The following is an 18,111-nucleotide window of genomic DNA, read 5'->3' as shown; positions in this document are numbered from 1 at the left end:
TTGTCAGATAAGAATCCTGATATCACCTATAAATTATTCATCAGATGAAAGCCCCACCTTTTATCTATAGTTTCTATGTAGCTACAACAGCAGGCCATGGTGTAAAATCTACAATATCCATAATAAAGGTTCATCTGTCCCTGGCTTATAACTTTATTGCCTGCATTTTTACACTATAAACTAAATTCTTGTTAGTTTTAGAAGCTATTAGAGATGAGCGAACTTACAGTAAATTCGATTCGTCACGAACTTCTCGGCTCAGCAGTTGATGGCTTATCCTGCATAAATGAGTTCAGCTTTCAGGTGCTCCGGTGAGCTGGAAAAGGTGGATACATTCCTAGGAAAGAGTCTCCTAGGACTGTATCCACCTTTTCCAGCCCACCGGAGCACATGAAAGCTGAACTAATTTATGCAGGATAAGTCATCAACTGCCGAGCCGAGAAGTTTGTGACGAATCGAATTTACTGTAAGTTCGCTCATCTCTAGAAGCTATCAGCAAGTTCCTTTTGACTGTTTTATTATTACAGTGGTCCCTCAACATACGATGGTAATTCGTTCCAAACGAGCCATCGTTTGTCGAATCCATCGTATGTTGAGGGATCCGTGCAATGTAAAGTATAGGAAGCTGTACTCACCTGTCCCCGCCGCTCCCGATGGTGTCCCCGCCGCTCCCGATGGTGATCCCGGGCCTCCGCTGGGCTCTCCGCTGTCTTCTCCGGTCCTCTGCTGTCTTCTCCGGTCCTCTTCTGTCTTCTCCGGTCCTCTTCTGTCTTCTCCGGTCCTCTTCTGTCTTCTCCGGTCCTCTTCTGTCTTCTCCGGTCCTCTTCTGTCTTCTCCGGTCCTCTTCTGTCTTCTCCGGTCCTCTTCTGTCTTCCGCAAGGCCTTACTGGGCCTGCGTAGCGACGTCATTACGCCGCTGCGTACGCCATTCCTATTGGATGGCGTGCGCAGCAGCGTATTGACGTCATCGGAGAGGGCCGAGAAGACGCCGGAAGACCAGCGCTGGACCCGGAGGGCACCCCGGAGCATCGTGGAGGGGTAAGTAATACTTACCGCACCACACAGGGAATATTAAGCTGCTATCCGGCAGCAGCTTAAGCATTTGGCGCTGCCGGATAGCACTTAATGCGATGGCCCCGACATAAAAAAGCATCGTATGTCGATTTCATCATATGTCGGGGCCATCATAGGTTGGGGGGGGGGTCACTGTATTATTATTATTATTATTATTATTATTAGACAGAGAAATCCAGTGCAGTATTGATGCAGTGAACCAGTCCTTTTATTCCATAACTCAATAATAGTGGTGCATCATAGAGTCACGTTCATCCGGGTTATACCACCCTTACGGTCTATTCACACAGTAGAATCTCCACTTGCGAAATTCTGCCTCAAATTAAAGGGGGTTATCCAGGAAAAAAAACTTTTTTTTAAATATCAACTGGCTCCAGAAAGTTAAACAGATTTGTAAATTATTTCTATTAAAAAATCTTAATCCTTTCAGTACTTATGAGCTTCTGAAGTTGAGTTGTTCTTTTCTGTCTAAGTGCTCTCTGATGACACGTGTCTCGGGAACTGCCCAGTTTAGAAGCAAATCTCCATAGCAAACCTCTTCTAAACTGGGCGGTTCCCGAGACAGGTGTCATCAGAGAGCACTTAGACAGAAAAGAACAACTCAACTTCAGAAGCTCATAAGTACTGAAAGGATTAAGATTTTTTAATAGAAGTAATTTACAAATCTGTTCAACTTTCTGGAGCCAGTTGATATATATATTAAAAAAAAGGTTTTTTTTTCCTGGATAACCCCTTTAAAGCCCATAGACATTTATGGGATTCCACACTCCCATTCACACTTCTGCAGAATTTCCGCTTGGATTCCACACCAATTCTGCACCAATGCAGCACAAAATCCACACAAGCGGAAGGGGAATTGGGTTAGATGTGCGGAAATTCTGCCGTGTGATTAGACCCTAAAGGTCTAGTCACACGGCAGAATTTCCGCTTGCGGAATTCCGCCTCAAATGTAAGCCCAATATACTTCTATGGGATTCCACACTTCTGAATTTCCACATGTGGAATTTCCGCACCAATTCCACACAAGATCCACACAAGGCAGAAATCATCTAAGGAAGCAGAATTAGTGCAGAAATTCTACCTTGTGAATAGACCCTTAGTCATCACATTAGACATATATCACATTAAATATAACACAATTTGATCTAAAAAAAATTCCTGGACAAACTGATCCAAATGAAGATATAAGAATAATACGTAGAAAATATAATAGCAATGGAAACAGATCATAGGTAGAGTTGAGCGCACTTACAGTAAATTGGCTCGTAGCGAACCTCGCAGCTCGGCTGTTGATTACTTTAGTCTGCGTAAATTAGTTCAGCTTTCCAAGGGCTCTTGTTTCCTGGAAAAGTCCGGGATTACAGTTTTCGGTCTCCTGGGTTTGTATCCACATTTTTCAGGCAACTGGAGCCCATGGAAAGCTGAACTAATTTATGCAGACTAAAGTAATCAACAGTCGAGCTGCAAGGTTCGCTACGAGCCAATTTACTGTAAGTTTGCTCAACTCTAATCATGGTCCTTTGAAACTTGCGCAGAGGAAAGGTCGAACAGTTGCCCATAGCAGCCAATCAGATCACCTTTCAAAAATTAAAGAAGCAATGTGATTGGTTGCTATGAGCAACTTAAGGATAGGGGATAAGATGTTTGATCCCGAGGGTCCCCCCACTGGGGACCCCCACGTTCTCCTTGCTGCTCCCGGCGTTCGTTTAGAGCGTTGGGTGAAGCGCCAGAGGCTTGTGACCTCACGACCCCTCAATGCAAGTCTATGGGAGGGGGCGTGACGGCTGTCGCGCCCCTCCCATAGACTTGCATTGAGAGGGCATTACTGTGACGTCACAAGCCTCTGCCCTGCATCACCAGTCATCCGGCAAGGAGCGAAGTTTGCTCCGTGCACCGGATGTCTGGGGTGCCGCAGCCGAGATCGCGGGGTCCCCAGCAGCGGGAGCCCCGCGATCAGACATCTTATCCCCTATCCTTTGGACAGGCGATAACATGTCTAGGGGTGGAGTAACCCTTTAAGGGCTGGTCCTGATGGACTCCTGCTAATGGGAACTGCGTTCCTGCTGTGGAAAAAGTTCAGGAACTCCATTCCCATGAGTTCCTGCAGGACTTGAGCCCTGGTTATATCACAAAGATGTTTTTTGATCCGTGGGTTGTGGTAGTACATCCCACATATGTCTACTATCCTGCAGTTCATGTAGACTACATCACACATGTGGTTTTGCTGTTCACATAGGGGGAGATATATCAAAACTTGTCCAGAGGAAAAGTTGCCCATAGCAACCAATCAGATCGCTTCTTTCACTTTGCACAGGCACTTTTAAAAATGAAAGAAGCGATCTCATTGGTTGCTATGGGCAACGGGGCAACTTTTCCTTTGCACAGGTTTGGATAAATCTCACCCATAGTGTTTTAAAACCATAAAAATCCAAATCCAGAAGGGAACACCTTGGGGAAGATTTATCAAAATCTGTCCAGATGAAAAAGTTGCTGAGTTGCCCATAGCAACCAATCAGATCGCTTCTTTCAATTGTGAAAAGGCCTGTGGAAAATTAAAGAAGCGATTGGTTGCTATGGGCAACTCAGCAACTTTTCCTCTGGACAGGTTTTGATTAATCTTCCCCCCTGGTCATATGTACAGACAATGTAGATGAAAGATTGAGGGGACTGTCGTGTAAATACTAAGAGAAGGTACCTACTGTTTCCTCACATGTCCCACACACCCGGAGCAGGTCGTCTATATAGCGGCCATAATACAAATTGCGATCTCCGTGTGGGTTATCTGGTGGAAGAGGTATATCCTTTCTCACCAACTCGTGTATGTGTTTTCTAGCAACGGGGAAAATGTTGTCCCTATCACTGCCCTGGTGATCTGGAGGAAATATGAACCAATATAAATTAATTCTGTGTTAAAAAAAAAAGGCAAGGTGGCAAGGAACCATCTTAGGGTACGCTCACACGTGCAATTTTTTTTAGCTGGTTTTCCGCTGCGTATTTGAAAGTGGGCGGGCTCTTCTCGGCTGTCCGCAGCCCATTTTCCGCGGCGGAATGTACACTGCGGAAAATCTGCCTCAAGCCCAATTTAAGTCAGTAGGGACTGTGGCGGATTTTCCGCAGTGTAAATTCCGCCGCGGAAAATCTGCTGCGGACAGCTGAGAAGAGCCCGCCCACTTTCAAATAAGCAGCTGAAAACCCGCTAAAAAATCCGCGCGTGTGAACGTACCCTTAGGCTGCATTCATATCTGGTTTTTGCAATACGGTTGCCGTATCCCGTTTCTGTACAAAAAACGTATATGTCTCCAAACCGGACCGAAACGTATGCAACCGTAAATGCCTCCTCATATTTTTAAACCGTATACGGTTTGAAAACGGATGTCCGTTTGCATACGTTTTGATACGTTTTCCTTGAAAAAAAACAGATACTGTTTTATGTTTGTCAACACTTTAAATAAAGTTCTTTTTTTAATTAAATTTCCAAAAATAAAAAAAATGAAAAACAGTATTGTGCAAACCGGATGTAACCGTACGCACATATGGTTCAATACGGTTACCATAGAACTCCATTTTAAAATAACCGTATACAGGTTGAATACGGTTTTTGACCGGGACACAAAACCGTAGTAGACTATGGTTTGGTGTACCGTTAAAAACCGGATAAACCCGTAAATGATGCAAAACGTACACAACCTGATGCTACGGTTGGCATACGGTTTACAATGAAATGTGTGTGTATATATATATATATACATACATATATATATATATATATATATATATATATATATATATATACGGTTTGCAATACGGTTCGATAAGTTTTTTCAATGAAACCGGATACGGCAACCGTATTGCAAAAACGAGATGTGAATGCAGCCTTAGGGCATCCAGAGCCTTGTGGTGGGGGATCACGTCACGTCCGCAGTCATCCACAACATACCCTCCCTCCACACAACGCCATCCTATATGTTCAAATTAATGCTTTGTGTCCTGGATGAACCCTTGTATCTGTGGAATGAGGGGTTGCAGGAATGTATCTGTGTTCTTTTTATTATTATAATTGATTTAATAACAAAAAGTATGTGCCCATGTATATATCAATCGGACTATATAGAATCAGTGGTCTTCAATCTGCGGACCTCCAGATGTTGCAAAACTACAACTCCCAGCGTGCCCGGACAGCCGTTGGCTGTCTGGGCATGCTGGGAATTGTAGTTTTGCAACATCTGGAGGTCTGCAGGTTGGAGACCACTGATATAGATGTATATGTGTTAAACTACTACAATTCCCAGCATGCCCGGACAGCTTTGGCTGTGGGAGTTGTAGTTTTGCAACAGCTGGAGGCACATTGGTTTGGAAACACTGCACTAGAGGCTTATCAGTGTTTCACTGTGTCAGTATCACTGTCAGGACTTCCCGACAGTATGAGTAAGAGAACTGCACATACCTTTTTGTATTTTATTAACTAGGAAATAGATGTATAATTTAGGTGTCCCGGTACCGTATTGCATACCGTACCTTTTATGGTGGTCCCCAAAGTCAGAGTTACTACGTTCAGGTAGGGTCCCCCAGGTGGGACAGCCCCTAGTCGCCTCCTCTTTCTCTAATTTTCTAATGTTTATTTGTACATATTTAATAATGGGTATATTTAATATAATGCATATTAGTATACTTACCTTTGTAGCGTCGCAGGACCTTCGGTCATGTGACTATGTTAATTCCTCTATGGTATGTTGGAGGACCTTTTGGAGGTCCTTGGGTCACATGATTACCCATAACCCTTTGTAAACGTGATTGACAGAAGTACTGGACCAATCAGCTTAAAGCCAGCCCCTGCCCATATAAGAGAGCTGTAGCAAATGATCGCTCTCTTGGGTTGCTGCTCTCGTGGATGCCGGACTATTAGGACGGATCTGCGCAACTTTCAAAGACAAACTAGGCCAGAAGCCTGCCGGCCTCAGCCTGAAATTAAACCGTGAATCCTAAACTAAATCCCTGCTAAAGCTAGCGTGACTGCTGGAACTCAACTAAATCCCCTAAATCCAGCTTAAGGTCCCAACCACTGTCAATCTCTAAGAAACTTTGCCTGTATAGAGACTGTTCCAGTTATAAAGTTTGCATAAAATCTTCAGTAAAAGCTCCGACTGTTTTCAGCAAACTCTCCGGTTGCAGACAATTATTCCATACCTCCCTATCGCTCTTGGGAAGGGTGGCGGAAGGATAAGCATTGCAGAGGAGCCCTCACCCTGGCATCACAAATAGAAAGGGTTAATCAGACAACCTTTATTTACCGCACAGCTACACCCCATATACCCTACACCTCCAAGCTATCACATAATCTTCATTCAATATTTCATATATATGTATGGTAAGCTTCAGTTTTTGGAAACCTCCCTTTACTTATCCTAGAGTCACTTACGCAATAACCTTTTAATGTGATGTGAGACTTATATATAATTGGACTTCTTAGAAAACCCCATTTTATTCTCTGTTTTGGTTTACCAGTAGGCGCAGGATGTGTTTTATTGTATTACAAAAGGTGGTAAAATCCTACAGAATTGTTTTGAACTGAGGATTATTTCCTTCTCCGTCCTGGACACTCCCTATTTATTAATAAAATGGTCAAACTGGTTTGCTCACCACGTTCATAATCAGGTTGTAAATCTTAGTCACTTGTTTATTGTGTTAAAGGTTTGCAGAACCTAACCTAAAGTCTGCAATTTATTAACGTGATGAATATAAAGTCTCTGCTAATGTCTTCTCCACGTGTTAATACTATGCAGATGTTTCTGGAGCCAGGGCTGCATTATTAAGACCGAATATACCATGGAGCTGCGACCCACATCCTTTTGCGACCCTATCTGCGTTTTCAACTCTGAACAATTAAAGGGGTACTCCGGTGGAAAACATTTATTTTTGTATTTTTATCAACTGGTGCCCGAAAGTTAAACAGATTTGTAAATTACTTCTATTAAAAAATCTTAATCCTTCCAGTACTTATTAGCTGATAGCTGATAAATACTACAGAGCAAATTCTTTTCATTTTGGAACACAGAGCTCTCTGCTGAATCACGAGCACAGTGCTCTCTGCTGACATCTCTGTCCATTTTAAGAACTGTCCAGAGTAGGAGAAATTCCCCATAGCAAACGTATGCTGCTCTAGACAGTTCCTAAAATGGACAGAGATGTCAGCAGAGAGCACTGTGCTCGTGATGTCAGCAGAGATCACTGTGTTTCAAAAAGAAAATAACTTCCTCTGTAGTATTCAGCAGCTAATAAGTACTGGAAAGATTAAGATTTTTTAATAGAAGTAATTTGCCAATCTGTTTAACTTTCTGGCACCAGTTGATAATTATAAAAAAGTTTTCCACCGGAGTACCCCTTTAAAGGCATTGTCCAGCGATGGTCTATGCTGGACCTCCAGCAGAGCATTGGTGTATGTCCTCCTTCATTTGGAAAAAATTCGGACAACCACTTGTCTAAAATGCACATATTGCTGTCTGTAACAACAGGGATGAAGGCAGCATTGACGATACAGACAGGAGGGGCGAGTTGATGCCGTAGATCAATAAAGCAGAGCTGAGAAGCTTAGTTGCAGGCAGGTGGTGCAGGCTTGATGAGAGCACAGGCATGGTCAACAGTCCAGGTCAGGCACAGGAGGTCAGTGAGGTACAACATGATCAGGCAGAGGTAGATTCAGGAAACAGGCTTGGGTCAGACACAGGGTCACAGGAAAGGAACCACAACAGACACCTTCAAATGTAGTAAAGCCTATTACTCAGGCACCACAGGAAGGGAGTAGTGCAGCAAAACACGCTGAATGTTGGCACCTGCCAACCGTTGGTGTTACACTGTCTTTATTTTGGGCCAGGTGCTTGGAATCATTTTATGTTTACGTTGGGGTGCTCCAGTGTCAGTCCAGTTCTTTGGGAATGTCAGTCGTGACAGAGAAGGAGCTCATAACCTTTATATTCCCAGAAGGGAGAAGTTATTTCTGCTACATCTGTTTCCTAGATCGTCCAGTTAGATAGCATAGGTGACGTCCTCCTGGTTGAAGACCCTTTTTTGTAGGGTGTCCAGAGATAATTCCAGGTCATTCAGTTACTGGCTGTCATTGGTGACTTAAACCAAAGCTGTGTTAGAAGCATACAGGAACTCTAGTCTTTTATCTAGTAATACATTGTCATTATACAGTGACCCCTCGACCTACGATGGCCCCGACATACGATAATTTCAACATGCGATGGCCTCTCAGAGGCCATCACATGTTGAAGGCAGCATCAACATACGATGCTTTTGTATGTCGGCGCCATCGCATAAGTGGCTATCCGGCAGCACAGACTGCTTCAGCTGTCACCGGATAGCCGTTAACGGTGCCCCGTGTGGTCCGCTGACGATCGCTTATCTGTCCTTGGGGCTCCGGTGCGTCCTCTTCAGGATCCCCTGCATCGTCGGCGCTCTCCATCGACGTCATCACGTCGCTGCGCACGCCTTCCCGTCATCCAATAGGAGCAGTGTGCGTAGCGACGTGATGGCGGCGATGGAGAGCGCGGATGCCGGGGAAGCAGAGGCCTTGCCGGAGCATCGGGTACACTTCGGGGACGTGGCGACAACGATGGACTGCGACATCCCGGGCAGTGGTGACGGTCTGGAACGGCGGGGACAGATGAGTACAACTTCCTATACCAGTGGTCTACAACCTGCAGGTTGTAGACCACCGTCCTATACTTTACATTGCATGGATCCCTCAACATGCGATGGTTTCAACAAACGATGGTCCGTTTGGAACGGATTACCATCGTATGTTGAGGGACCACTGTAATTCATTTTATGAGTAGCTGGTTACCTCCTGAGTAGTTGTTTCTCTCTGGGAAGGCACTCCAGAAGCTGAGTGGGGAGTCCAGCATATCTTATGTGGCGCCATAGTCCATTTTATAAAGCAAGGACAATGATTGTCATGTGAACAGTGTGGGCTTCTTTGTCTGAGAGATGTCACGATGTAAAGAGGTGTTGTCTGTGGTGATGTCACCCAACCACCTCTTTGAATTATCAGATGCTGGGAGCGGTCACAGAACAGTGCTCCAAATGACAATTCTGTTTTAGCTTACCAGCTAAGTTTGACAGCTGAGAGGAACAATGTGGGGAAATCATTCCAAAAATGTATCTGAATTGTGCACATTGTACATACTGAATTGCATAGGTTGAGGTCACTCCCAGTGAAAAAATGTCTTCTCTACTTACAAAAACATTGCGGGGTGTGGAGGCTGAGGCACAAGACAAAGGACCAATGTTTTGAGTTATTTATTTTTATCCGAGATGATTAGGCAGATGTCACATTCAACATTCTCTGCCCAAAGTGCTACAACTGGACCACCATTGGGCCTGATGAAGCAAGGGAATCCAGGTTTGTAATACTTAGTGGGCAACAACAAAAAACGTGGTCTCAAATGGCTGGAGGTGCTCAACCAAATGCGGTTGTGCATTTCTACTGGGGGAGCAGATCCTTCCCTTGTAGTCCATTGCTAGGGGCGATCCCAGGCAAAAAAAAAAATGCATACAATGGAGGATGCCTGCAGCGGACTACAAGTGCCACAATAGAATCCTACACCAGATAGACGGTGTGGATGTGTAACAATTAGAATACAATACAGAAATTTAGGTGCACTACTGTGGTAGATGTAAACAATGACATTGGCTATCCCTCTACACTGATGTTAAAATTGAGACATTCTCCAGTGTATCCTTATATGAAGGACATACCAGAGCCCGCACACCAACGCCAAGGTTTCTCACATGGCACGGGACCTAACACTAAACCTACCTGTGGGTGATAAGCAAAACAGGGGCCAGTGGGCAATTACGGCAGCATTAGGTCAACTCACAGAGTCCTCCCAGGTACCCTCCAGCATGGCTAAGCACAAATACAATGGGAGGTGGGAGGCAAACTGCAAGCCCCACCTAAGTTGGCTAATATAGGTGCATGGCCTCACAGGTGCTAGCAACGGACCACAAGGGCAGGATCTGCTTCCCCAGTATAAATGCACAACCGCATTTGGGGTTGAGCACCTCCAGCCATTTGAGACCACTTTTTTGTTGTTGTTTAAATTTTATACTTGGAGGTGTGTAAACTCCATATGTAATGCGCCTCGAACATTTTCCAGGCAGCATTATGGTAGCACCTGTGAGGCCATGCACCTATATTAGCCAACTTAGGTGGGGCTTGTAGTTTGCCTCCCCCTCCCATTGTATGTGTGCTCAGCCACGCTGGAGGGTACCTGGGAGGACTCTGTGAGTCGGCCTAATGCTGCCGTAATTGCCCACTGGCCCCTGTTTTGCTCATCACGCACAGGTAGGTTAGCGTTAGGTCCTGTGCCATTTGAGAAACCTTGGCGTTGGTGTGCGGGCTCTGGTGTGTCCTTCATATAAGGATATACTGGAGAATGTCTCAATTTTAACATCAGTGTTGAGGGAAAGCCAATGTCATTGTATACATCCACCACAGTAGTGCACCTAAATTCCTGTATTGTAATACTTAGTGGGGGAGATTTTTTCAAAGGATTTAGACTGGTTTTTCCCATCTAAATTTGTCGCAAAGAAAGTCGAAGTCTAAATATGTGCGACTTTTTTGCGACTTTCTGCAAAAAGTCGCATTGGCCAAAAGTACGCTGAAATGTCAGACCATGTTGGAGCAGGTTTAAATACAGTCTAAACAATAGATCCCGAAATCTGTGCACAGAATTTATCAAGAGCCGTGTGACTTTTGATAAATTAGGCGCACAATAGACCAGCATAACCCTCTGTAGTTTGGTCTATATTGATGCGGGAAATAGACAACTTTGATAAATCTCCCCCAGTGTCTCGTAAACATTTTTTTCATAGGTCTAATTTTTGTTTAGCAGTGGACAGTAAAAAAAAAGTATCAACCAGTACAGAAAATCAGTTAATCAGTCAAGAGAGGTTGAAGAGTTGGATTGAAGATCATCTGTGGTTGAACTCACATATCTGTTTACAAAGAGATTTTAAAGTTGTTGGGAACATTTTGTATTGCTTCTTTAATAAAAGACCTGTGTGCTATGACATACTTGCTTGTGGAACTTCAAGTTCAGAGCTTGGTGGGCCCCTTGTGTATTCTTTTTCCTTCTCATCACTTTGCTTAAGCTGGTCTGGCTGTGTTACCCCCATGGTCACTAACATGAATTAATACAGCCTTAAAGGGGTACTCCGCAGCTCAGCGTTTGGAAAAAACTGTTCCGAACGCTGGAGCCGGGAGCTTGTGATGTCTTAGTCCCGCCCCATCATGACATCACACCCCACCCCCTCAATGCAAGTCTATGGGAGGGGGCGTGTCACGCCCCCTCCCATAGACTTGCATTGAGGGGGTGGGTCGTGACGTCATGAGGGGGCGGGGCTATGACATTACGAGCTCCCGGCACCGGATCCAGCATTCGCTGCTCAGCGTTTTAAACAAACTTCTGGGGTACCCCTTTAAATGATGTGTATTCCAGCTTGCATGTAGCTGTTATTAGCTTATTAGTCCTCATCAATACAGGGAATGAAAAACATTGTTGCATCACATCTGTGTATGTCTACAGTTCTGCCCTCTTGGGCCATCTTGTTCAGGAATCTCTTGATGTATTGTGAAGAGGGTGAAGAAAGTCATAAGGGCTACCTGTTGCCCAGCTAATTCAGTCCCAAAAATTGACAATGACCTATAAGCCTGTCCTTTCCATAACTCTCTGACCAGTTCTTCCAATACCAGATTATCCCTGGTCCCCATAAGACCCCCTTTGTGCTTTCTTCTTGTCCGCTTCTCACTCATCTGTCCAAGAAGGTGTATTCCCCATAATGGAGAACTTACTATCCAAACTCATTAGACTCTCCCCCAATTTTGAACATTTGTACTTATTTCTTATCGTATATCTTGTACTTAAAGGTGAACTCCAGTCAAAATGAACTTATTCCCTATCCACAACGGAACTGGACCCGGATCTCGGTGAGGAGCATGTGCTGTAGATGGCACATGATCCATTCATTTCTATGGGAGTGTAGAAAAGACCAGAGTGCAGCTTTCGGGCATCATCGGCGCTCCCATAGAAATGAATGGTGTGCACGTCATCTTCCAGTAGACAAAATGCGGCCCTTACTGAGAGAGCCCGGGTCCTGTCCTGGAGATCACAGGGGGGTCCCAGCGGTCAGACCCCCAGTGATCAACTTCTTATCCCGTATTCTGTGGATAGGGGATAAGTTCATTTTGACTGAAGTTCTCTTTTAAACCCACTTTTTATACGAACAACGCCCTGGAATTTACGACATTTTACACATTTTACGTTAATAAAAACAATCTGGAGATGATGAGAAAAACAAGGGAAGGATAAGAGGGAAGAGAACAAAACATATTACATTTACAAGTGAGATATCATCAGTGCATTATGTCAATCTATTGGTAAACTGCATAGATACATCTCTTTTTTATGTATATTAAAGATCTGCTTAGGGAGGTGGTAATTAAAAAACAAACCCTTACCTTCCTTACTCCCGTGCCGCCGTTGGTATATCAGAGCTCTGGTCCTGGCTATGCAATGCTTTCGGGGTTGGGGATGTGACGTTAATCATACATTTTAAGATTTCCAAATTTCCCCCTTTTGTCATTTGTTGTACATGCACAACAAAAGTTTGGTCAGGGACTATTGGGCAAGCACAGGACCTGAGCTCGCTCCATACTTGGCAGGTGCCAGCCGTTAACAGCAGCTGACACTTGCCAGCAGAGTTCAGAGAAATTCCAATTCTGTGTGCTTGACCCCCATGATGCTGTGGTCAAATAAAACCTCAGCATCTAGGTGGTTAAATTTCCAGTGGCATTCCCCTTTCTCCAATTAAATACTCCTCTTCCCACATACAGAAAATTGCAGAATCACATTTTTTTCCATTTCACCCACAAATATATTTTACAGTATGCTTTTGATATTAATGGTAGGCCGAAAGTTTTGTGCCGGCAGTTTTGTTCCTCATAGTTCACTTCACTTGATTAGAAGCAATGTTTTTCATCTGAGTAGCTCAATTATTCCTATTAATTATTTGCATAAATTTTTTGCGTGGGGGGTCCAAATGCTGGGACCCTTACTAATCATAAGAGCAAAAGTAGGTCCCTTGTCCCAAGGTAAGTGGAGGGGCAGGGTGCATGGTCTCGTCCACTCTTTATCGGACACTATGGGAGCGCTGTACTTGCTGAAATCCCTGATAGCTCATAGAGTGAAGGCTGGCTACCTCCGGGCTTGTGATCCATGGGGATCCCAGGGCCCTTTCCATTTGCCTGAGGGTCAAGGGAGCTCTGTCCTCATTATCTATGGGGATCCCGGGGCGAGCCCCCTTTTTCCATTCACCTGGGGGTCAAGGGACCTCTATCCTCATGATCCATGGAGATCCCAGGAGCGAACGAACTTCCATTCACCTGAGGGTCAAGGGACCTGTGTCCTCGTGATCCATGGGGATCCCAGAGGTCAAACCCCCACTACTCAGCTAGTTATCACATAGTCGATATGTTGTGATAATCATCACTTGGGATAACCTTCACATAATCTTTGCACAAGATTTTACAAGGTCTATATATGGGTATAGATCTAATCAACATAATTTCACTACACATTGGCCCTGATTTACTAAGAGTGGAGTGTTTATTCTGGAGTGTTTTCAATATCACTCGTCTTTTTTTTTCAGGCTTATTTACTATTCTGTCGCACATGTCTGTTATTTTTCTGTCGCACGGTTTTTTTTGTGTTGCACCGGTCAATTGTGTCGCACAAACTCCGAGCTAAAGAAATTAGTTGTGTGAGTTAAAATGGTTTAGACTTGTTTGTTTAAAAATGTTTTCATGAATCAAAAGTATTCATGTGTTATCATTTTTCAAACATTACAACACTTCTCCTTGTTTATAAGCTTGGGTGTTTAATTGATTTAAACCTAATATTGCAAATGTGTTAAAAAGAAAAAAATATATAAACATTAATTATCACAAAAGCATTCAATATTTTATTCATAAAAGTGTTGAACTGAACACTGTTTTCAGGTTATAAAACAAGTTACTTTCACACAAAAAACACAATGGCAAACAGTCCCTTGTTAGAAATCACTGTATTTTTGGAATTTCACTCGGCCTCTTGGTTATCTGTTATTGTGTGAGGCAAACTCACACTTTTTCTCGAGTGATTTTGGAAGTACTCCAAGTATTTTTTGGTTTTTGTCGGTAAAACGCCCATTTTAGAGTGAAAAAACCCACTCCGAGTGTTTTCTAAAGTGTCGGTTGTGCGACTAAAATTTGGTCGTATAAATAGTTGCACAGACGTTGCGACTAAAATTTAGGCGCAATAACCGAGAAAAAGAGTCGGTTGGACTTTAGTAAATGAGGGACAATGTATCTGAAAAGGAGAATTTCAGCAAAATAAGTAGCTGATCGCATGAGGATGGGGGGGGGGGAGGGGTTCCTACCGCTGGGACCCACCACGATCTCCAGAATGGGCCCCTGGCTGCAGACGGCACGCACTCCACTAATGTTTATGGAAGCGCCAAAAAGATCCAAGTACAGCACACAGGCATCAACAGCGCTCCCATAAAGATGAATGGAACGTGTGCCTTCTACCAGTTAGATGACATGCGCTCCTCACTGAGAGCCGGGGTCCTGCTTCGGAGATTGCTGGGGGTCCCAGACGCCGGACCGCCCACAATCAGCTACTTATCCCCTATCAACAGGATATTGGATAAGTTAATCAATGTCCAAAAGGGCAAACCTCATATTCGGCACTGGGGTACATGTGTGAAGAAAACGAAGGCTCTAACTTCATTGCTATAGGCAATATCAGAAAAAAATCACACTTGATAACCATGTATTTTCTCTACAATGCTTTTTAGTTATCAATTATTGTAATACAAAATCGGAGAATTCTCCACTTTTCAAATAAGAACAAGTACAAAAAATGCTTCACCCACAGTGCTCTCTTAAACGTCCAACAGTCCTCATGCAGCTTCCGATTTCACTTCACCCTTCCACGGGCATAACGGAGCTGGCTATTCCTTCCTTCCTCTCACGAAGGGGTTAGATGAATGATTGCCGGACACTCCCGACGTTTCGGAGGTCACGCCCCCTTTCTCAGTTATGCCCGTGGAAGGGTGAAGTTAAATCGGAAGCTGCATGAGGACTGTCGGACGTTTAAGAGAGCACTGTGGGTGAAGCATTTTTTTGTTCTTGTTCTTATTTGAAAAGTGGAGAATTCTCCGATAACTAAAAAGCATTGAAGAGAAAATACATGGTTATCAAGTGTGATTTTTTTTTTCTGATATTGCCTATGGGATAAGTTATTTTTTGCTAGAGTTCTCCTTTAAATCTAGATGTAAACTGTAACCTAACGCCAACTTTTTATTTAATAATTTAATTAATCATAACTTTTCACTTTTCCAGATTGCCTTGATATGTCTCATGAATTTTGATGACTGGATCTTTGGTCGGGCTCAGTGCCACGTCCGCTCCCACACAATGCCTCCTCCCGTACACAGGTTACATATACATAATATAGGCTCCAGTCTCCCTTCCTTGTGCGGTGTCACGGGTTTGAAATGACTTGGGTGTCATCGCTGACACAGGGAAGATGGGACTAAGTAAAACAATTATGATGGGAGGGATTAGTGTGTGATTGAGTAACATGATGTTCAGTTTATAGACATCCAGACAGTCACAGACACTGAGATTCCTGACCTGGATGGGACCTGAACTACTTTAGGATGAATACAATATCTCCTTCAACATTATACAAGGTAAGCAGCGCTTATTCTTAGTTCTTGTCATCCGTGACATAATGAAACGAATGCATTTAATTCTGTATAGCAGTGTTTATTTCCCAACCAAGGTGCCTCCAGCTGTTGCAAAACTACAACTCCCAGCATGCCCGGACAGCCTTTGGCTGTCCGGGCATGCTGGGTGTTGTAGTTTTGCAACAGCTGGAGGCACCCTGATTGGCAAAATACACTTCTGTATAGGCTTAAATAGTACATGATAAGTTAAAGGGTCTGATAAGTTAAAGGGTACCTTTCATAAAAAAAAAAAAAAAAAATTTTTTTTTGATATATTATAGTTTAATGTATGCAGAATAACTTTCCAATAGCATGTTATTAAAAAATATGCTTCTTTCTAATTAATTTTCCACTTTGAAAAAATGACCACTAGAGGTCTCCCTACCAGTCCTTTTTATAGATTTCAGACTCATGCTGGAGTCCTAAATCTCAGACTGCAGCCGGGACACAGACAAACTCAGCACTGCTCCCTGCCAGGGAGTTTGTCTGTGTCCCGGCTGCAGTCTGAGATTTAAGACTCCAGCACGAATCTGAAATCTATATAAAAAAAAGGACTGGTAGGGAGACCCCTAGTGGTAATTTTTTCAAAGTGGAAAATTAAATAGAAAGAAGCATCTTTTTTCATAACTTGCTATTGGAAAGTTATTCTGCATACATTAATCTATAATATATCAAAAGTTTTTTTGATGAAAGGTACCCTTTAAGTTCCCCGGAGTACCCCTTTAAGGAGCCCATTCATCTTTACTAGCTGTTGGCATACCACTTATCTATCATAGCAACTCATTTCTTGGGAGAACAAACGATTCTGATGTTGAAATTCAACATGTCCAAATCGGAAGGCCTCCGAACACTTGAGATGGTCGACCAGTCCCACCGAAATCAGGTGGTTTGGCCAACCCGTGTCTTATGCCTTTGGGGGGGCCTATATGTGATTTAAGCTGTCATGGCAATTGGGACCCCACTCGATAAGCCAAAATAAAGAGCTGCTAGAATGGCTTCCCATTGATACCAAGTTTACCAGTCACATGATGCTTATCAATAGGGAATGGAATAGCTGAACCCAGGACCACTAGGTGGTCACCATGTTGGCTTCATATTAAAGGGGTGCTCCACTGGAAAACATTTTTTAAAAATCAACAGTTGCCAGAAAGTTAAACAGATTTGTAAATTAATTCTATATAAAAAGCTTTACCCTTCCTGTACTTTTTAGCAGCTGTGTGCTACGGAGGAAATTCTGTTCTTTTTGAATTTCTTTTTTGTCTTGTCCACAGTGCTCTCTGCTGACACCTGATGGCCTGTATCAGGAACTGTCCAGAGCAGGAGAAAATTCCCATAGCAAACCTATGCTGCTCTGGACAGTTCCTGACACGGACAGAGGTGTCAGTAGAGAGCACTGTGGACAAGACAAAAAAGAAATTGAAAAATAACAGAATTTCCTAGGTAGCATACAGCTTCTAAAAAGTACAGGAAGGGTAAAGATTTTTTAATAGAAGTCATATCCAAATCGGTTTAACATTCATGCACCTGTTGACTTATAAAGACCTAAAAAAAAAATGTTTTCTACCCGAGTACCCCTTTAATCCTTCCAGTACTTATCAGCTGCTGTATGATCCACAGGAAGTTCTTTTATTTTTGAATTTCCTTTCTGTCTGACCACAGTGCTCTCGGCTAACACCTCTGTCCATTTTAGGAACTGTCCAGAGCAGCAGCAAATCCCCATAGCAAACCTCTCCTGCTCTGGACAGTTCCTGACATGGACAGAGGTGTCAGCAGAGAGCACTGTGGACAGACAGAAAGGAAATTCAAAAAGAAAATAACTTCCTGTGTATCATACAGCAGCTGATAAGTACTGGAAGGATTAAGATTTTTTTAATAGAAGTAATTTACAAATCTGTTTAACTTTCTCGCACCAGTTAATAAAAAAAATAAAAAAGTTTTCCAGTGGAGTACCCCCTTAGCACAGTTTGTTGTCCCCATTGCTTTATGCCATCTCATCCTGTTTGTATTGATTCTGATAAAATCTATATATAAGTGTGACTGTCTATGTGGCAAAACTGCCCATTTTAGTTGCACCCATTGCTAATAGATGTGTAAACTTAGCATGTGGGTCATGCCAAAAGCTTAGGGCCTTTCAGCGTGGCACTGTCATAGGATATTACAGAACCTTTCAGCCAGTTTGTTGGTGTTGGCCCTGGTAGAGCT

The 18,111-nt window shown here is 43.4% G+C and overlaps 1 protein-coding gene across 5 annotated transcripts in view; it reads left to right on the top strand.

Moving 5' to 3' along the window:
* Positions 1-18,111, top strand: part of LOC130295932 (cytosolic phospholipase A2 delta-like) — an 80,938-nt gene that overhangs the window by 12,972 nt on the left and 49,855 nt on the right. Inside the window, exons 1-3 of one of the 5 annotated variants that reach the window (XM_056547267.1) lie at positions 3,650-3,765; positions 15,521-15,615; positions 15,773-15,873. The exons of 1 other annotated variant lie outside the window; for it this stretch is intronic. In XM_056547267.1, the coding sequence (XP_056403242.1) occupies positions 15,841-15,873 (33 nt within the window). In that variant the 5' untranslated portion in view covers positions 3,650-3,765; positions 15,521-15,615; positions 15,773-15,840. Of the gene's footprint in view, positions 1-3,645; positions 3,869-15,520; positions 15,874-18,111 lie in introns of those variants that run through there. 3 more of the 5 variants (XM_056547266.1, XM_056547268.1, XM_056547265.1) reach the window with 3 other exon arrangements.

The sequence above is a fragment of the Hyla sarda genome, chromosome 11 (genome assembly GCF_029499605.1).
Source record: "Hyla sarda isolate aHylSar1 chromosome 11, aHylSar1.hap1, whole genome shotgun sequence".
Lineage (NCBI taxonomy): Eukaryota > Metazoa > Chordata > Amphibia > Anura > Hylidae > Hyla > Hyla sarda.
This window is presented reverse-complemented; position numbering and strand designations above follow the sequence as displayed.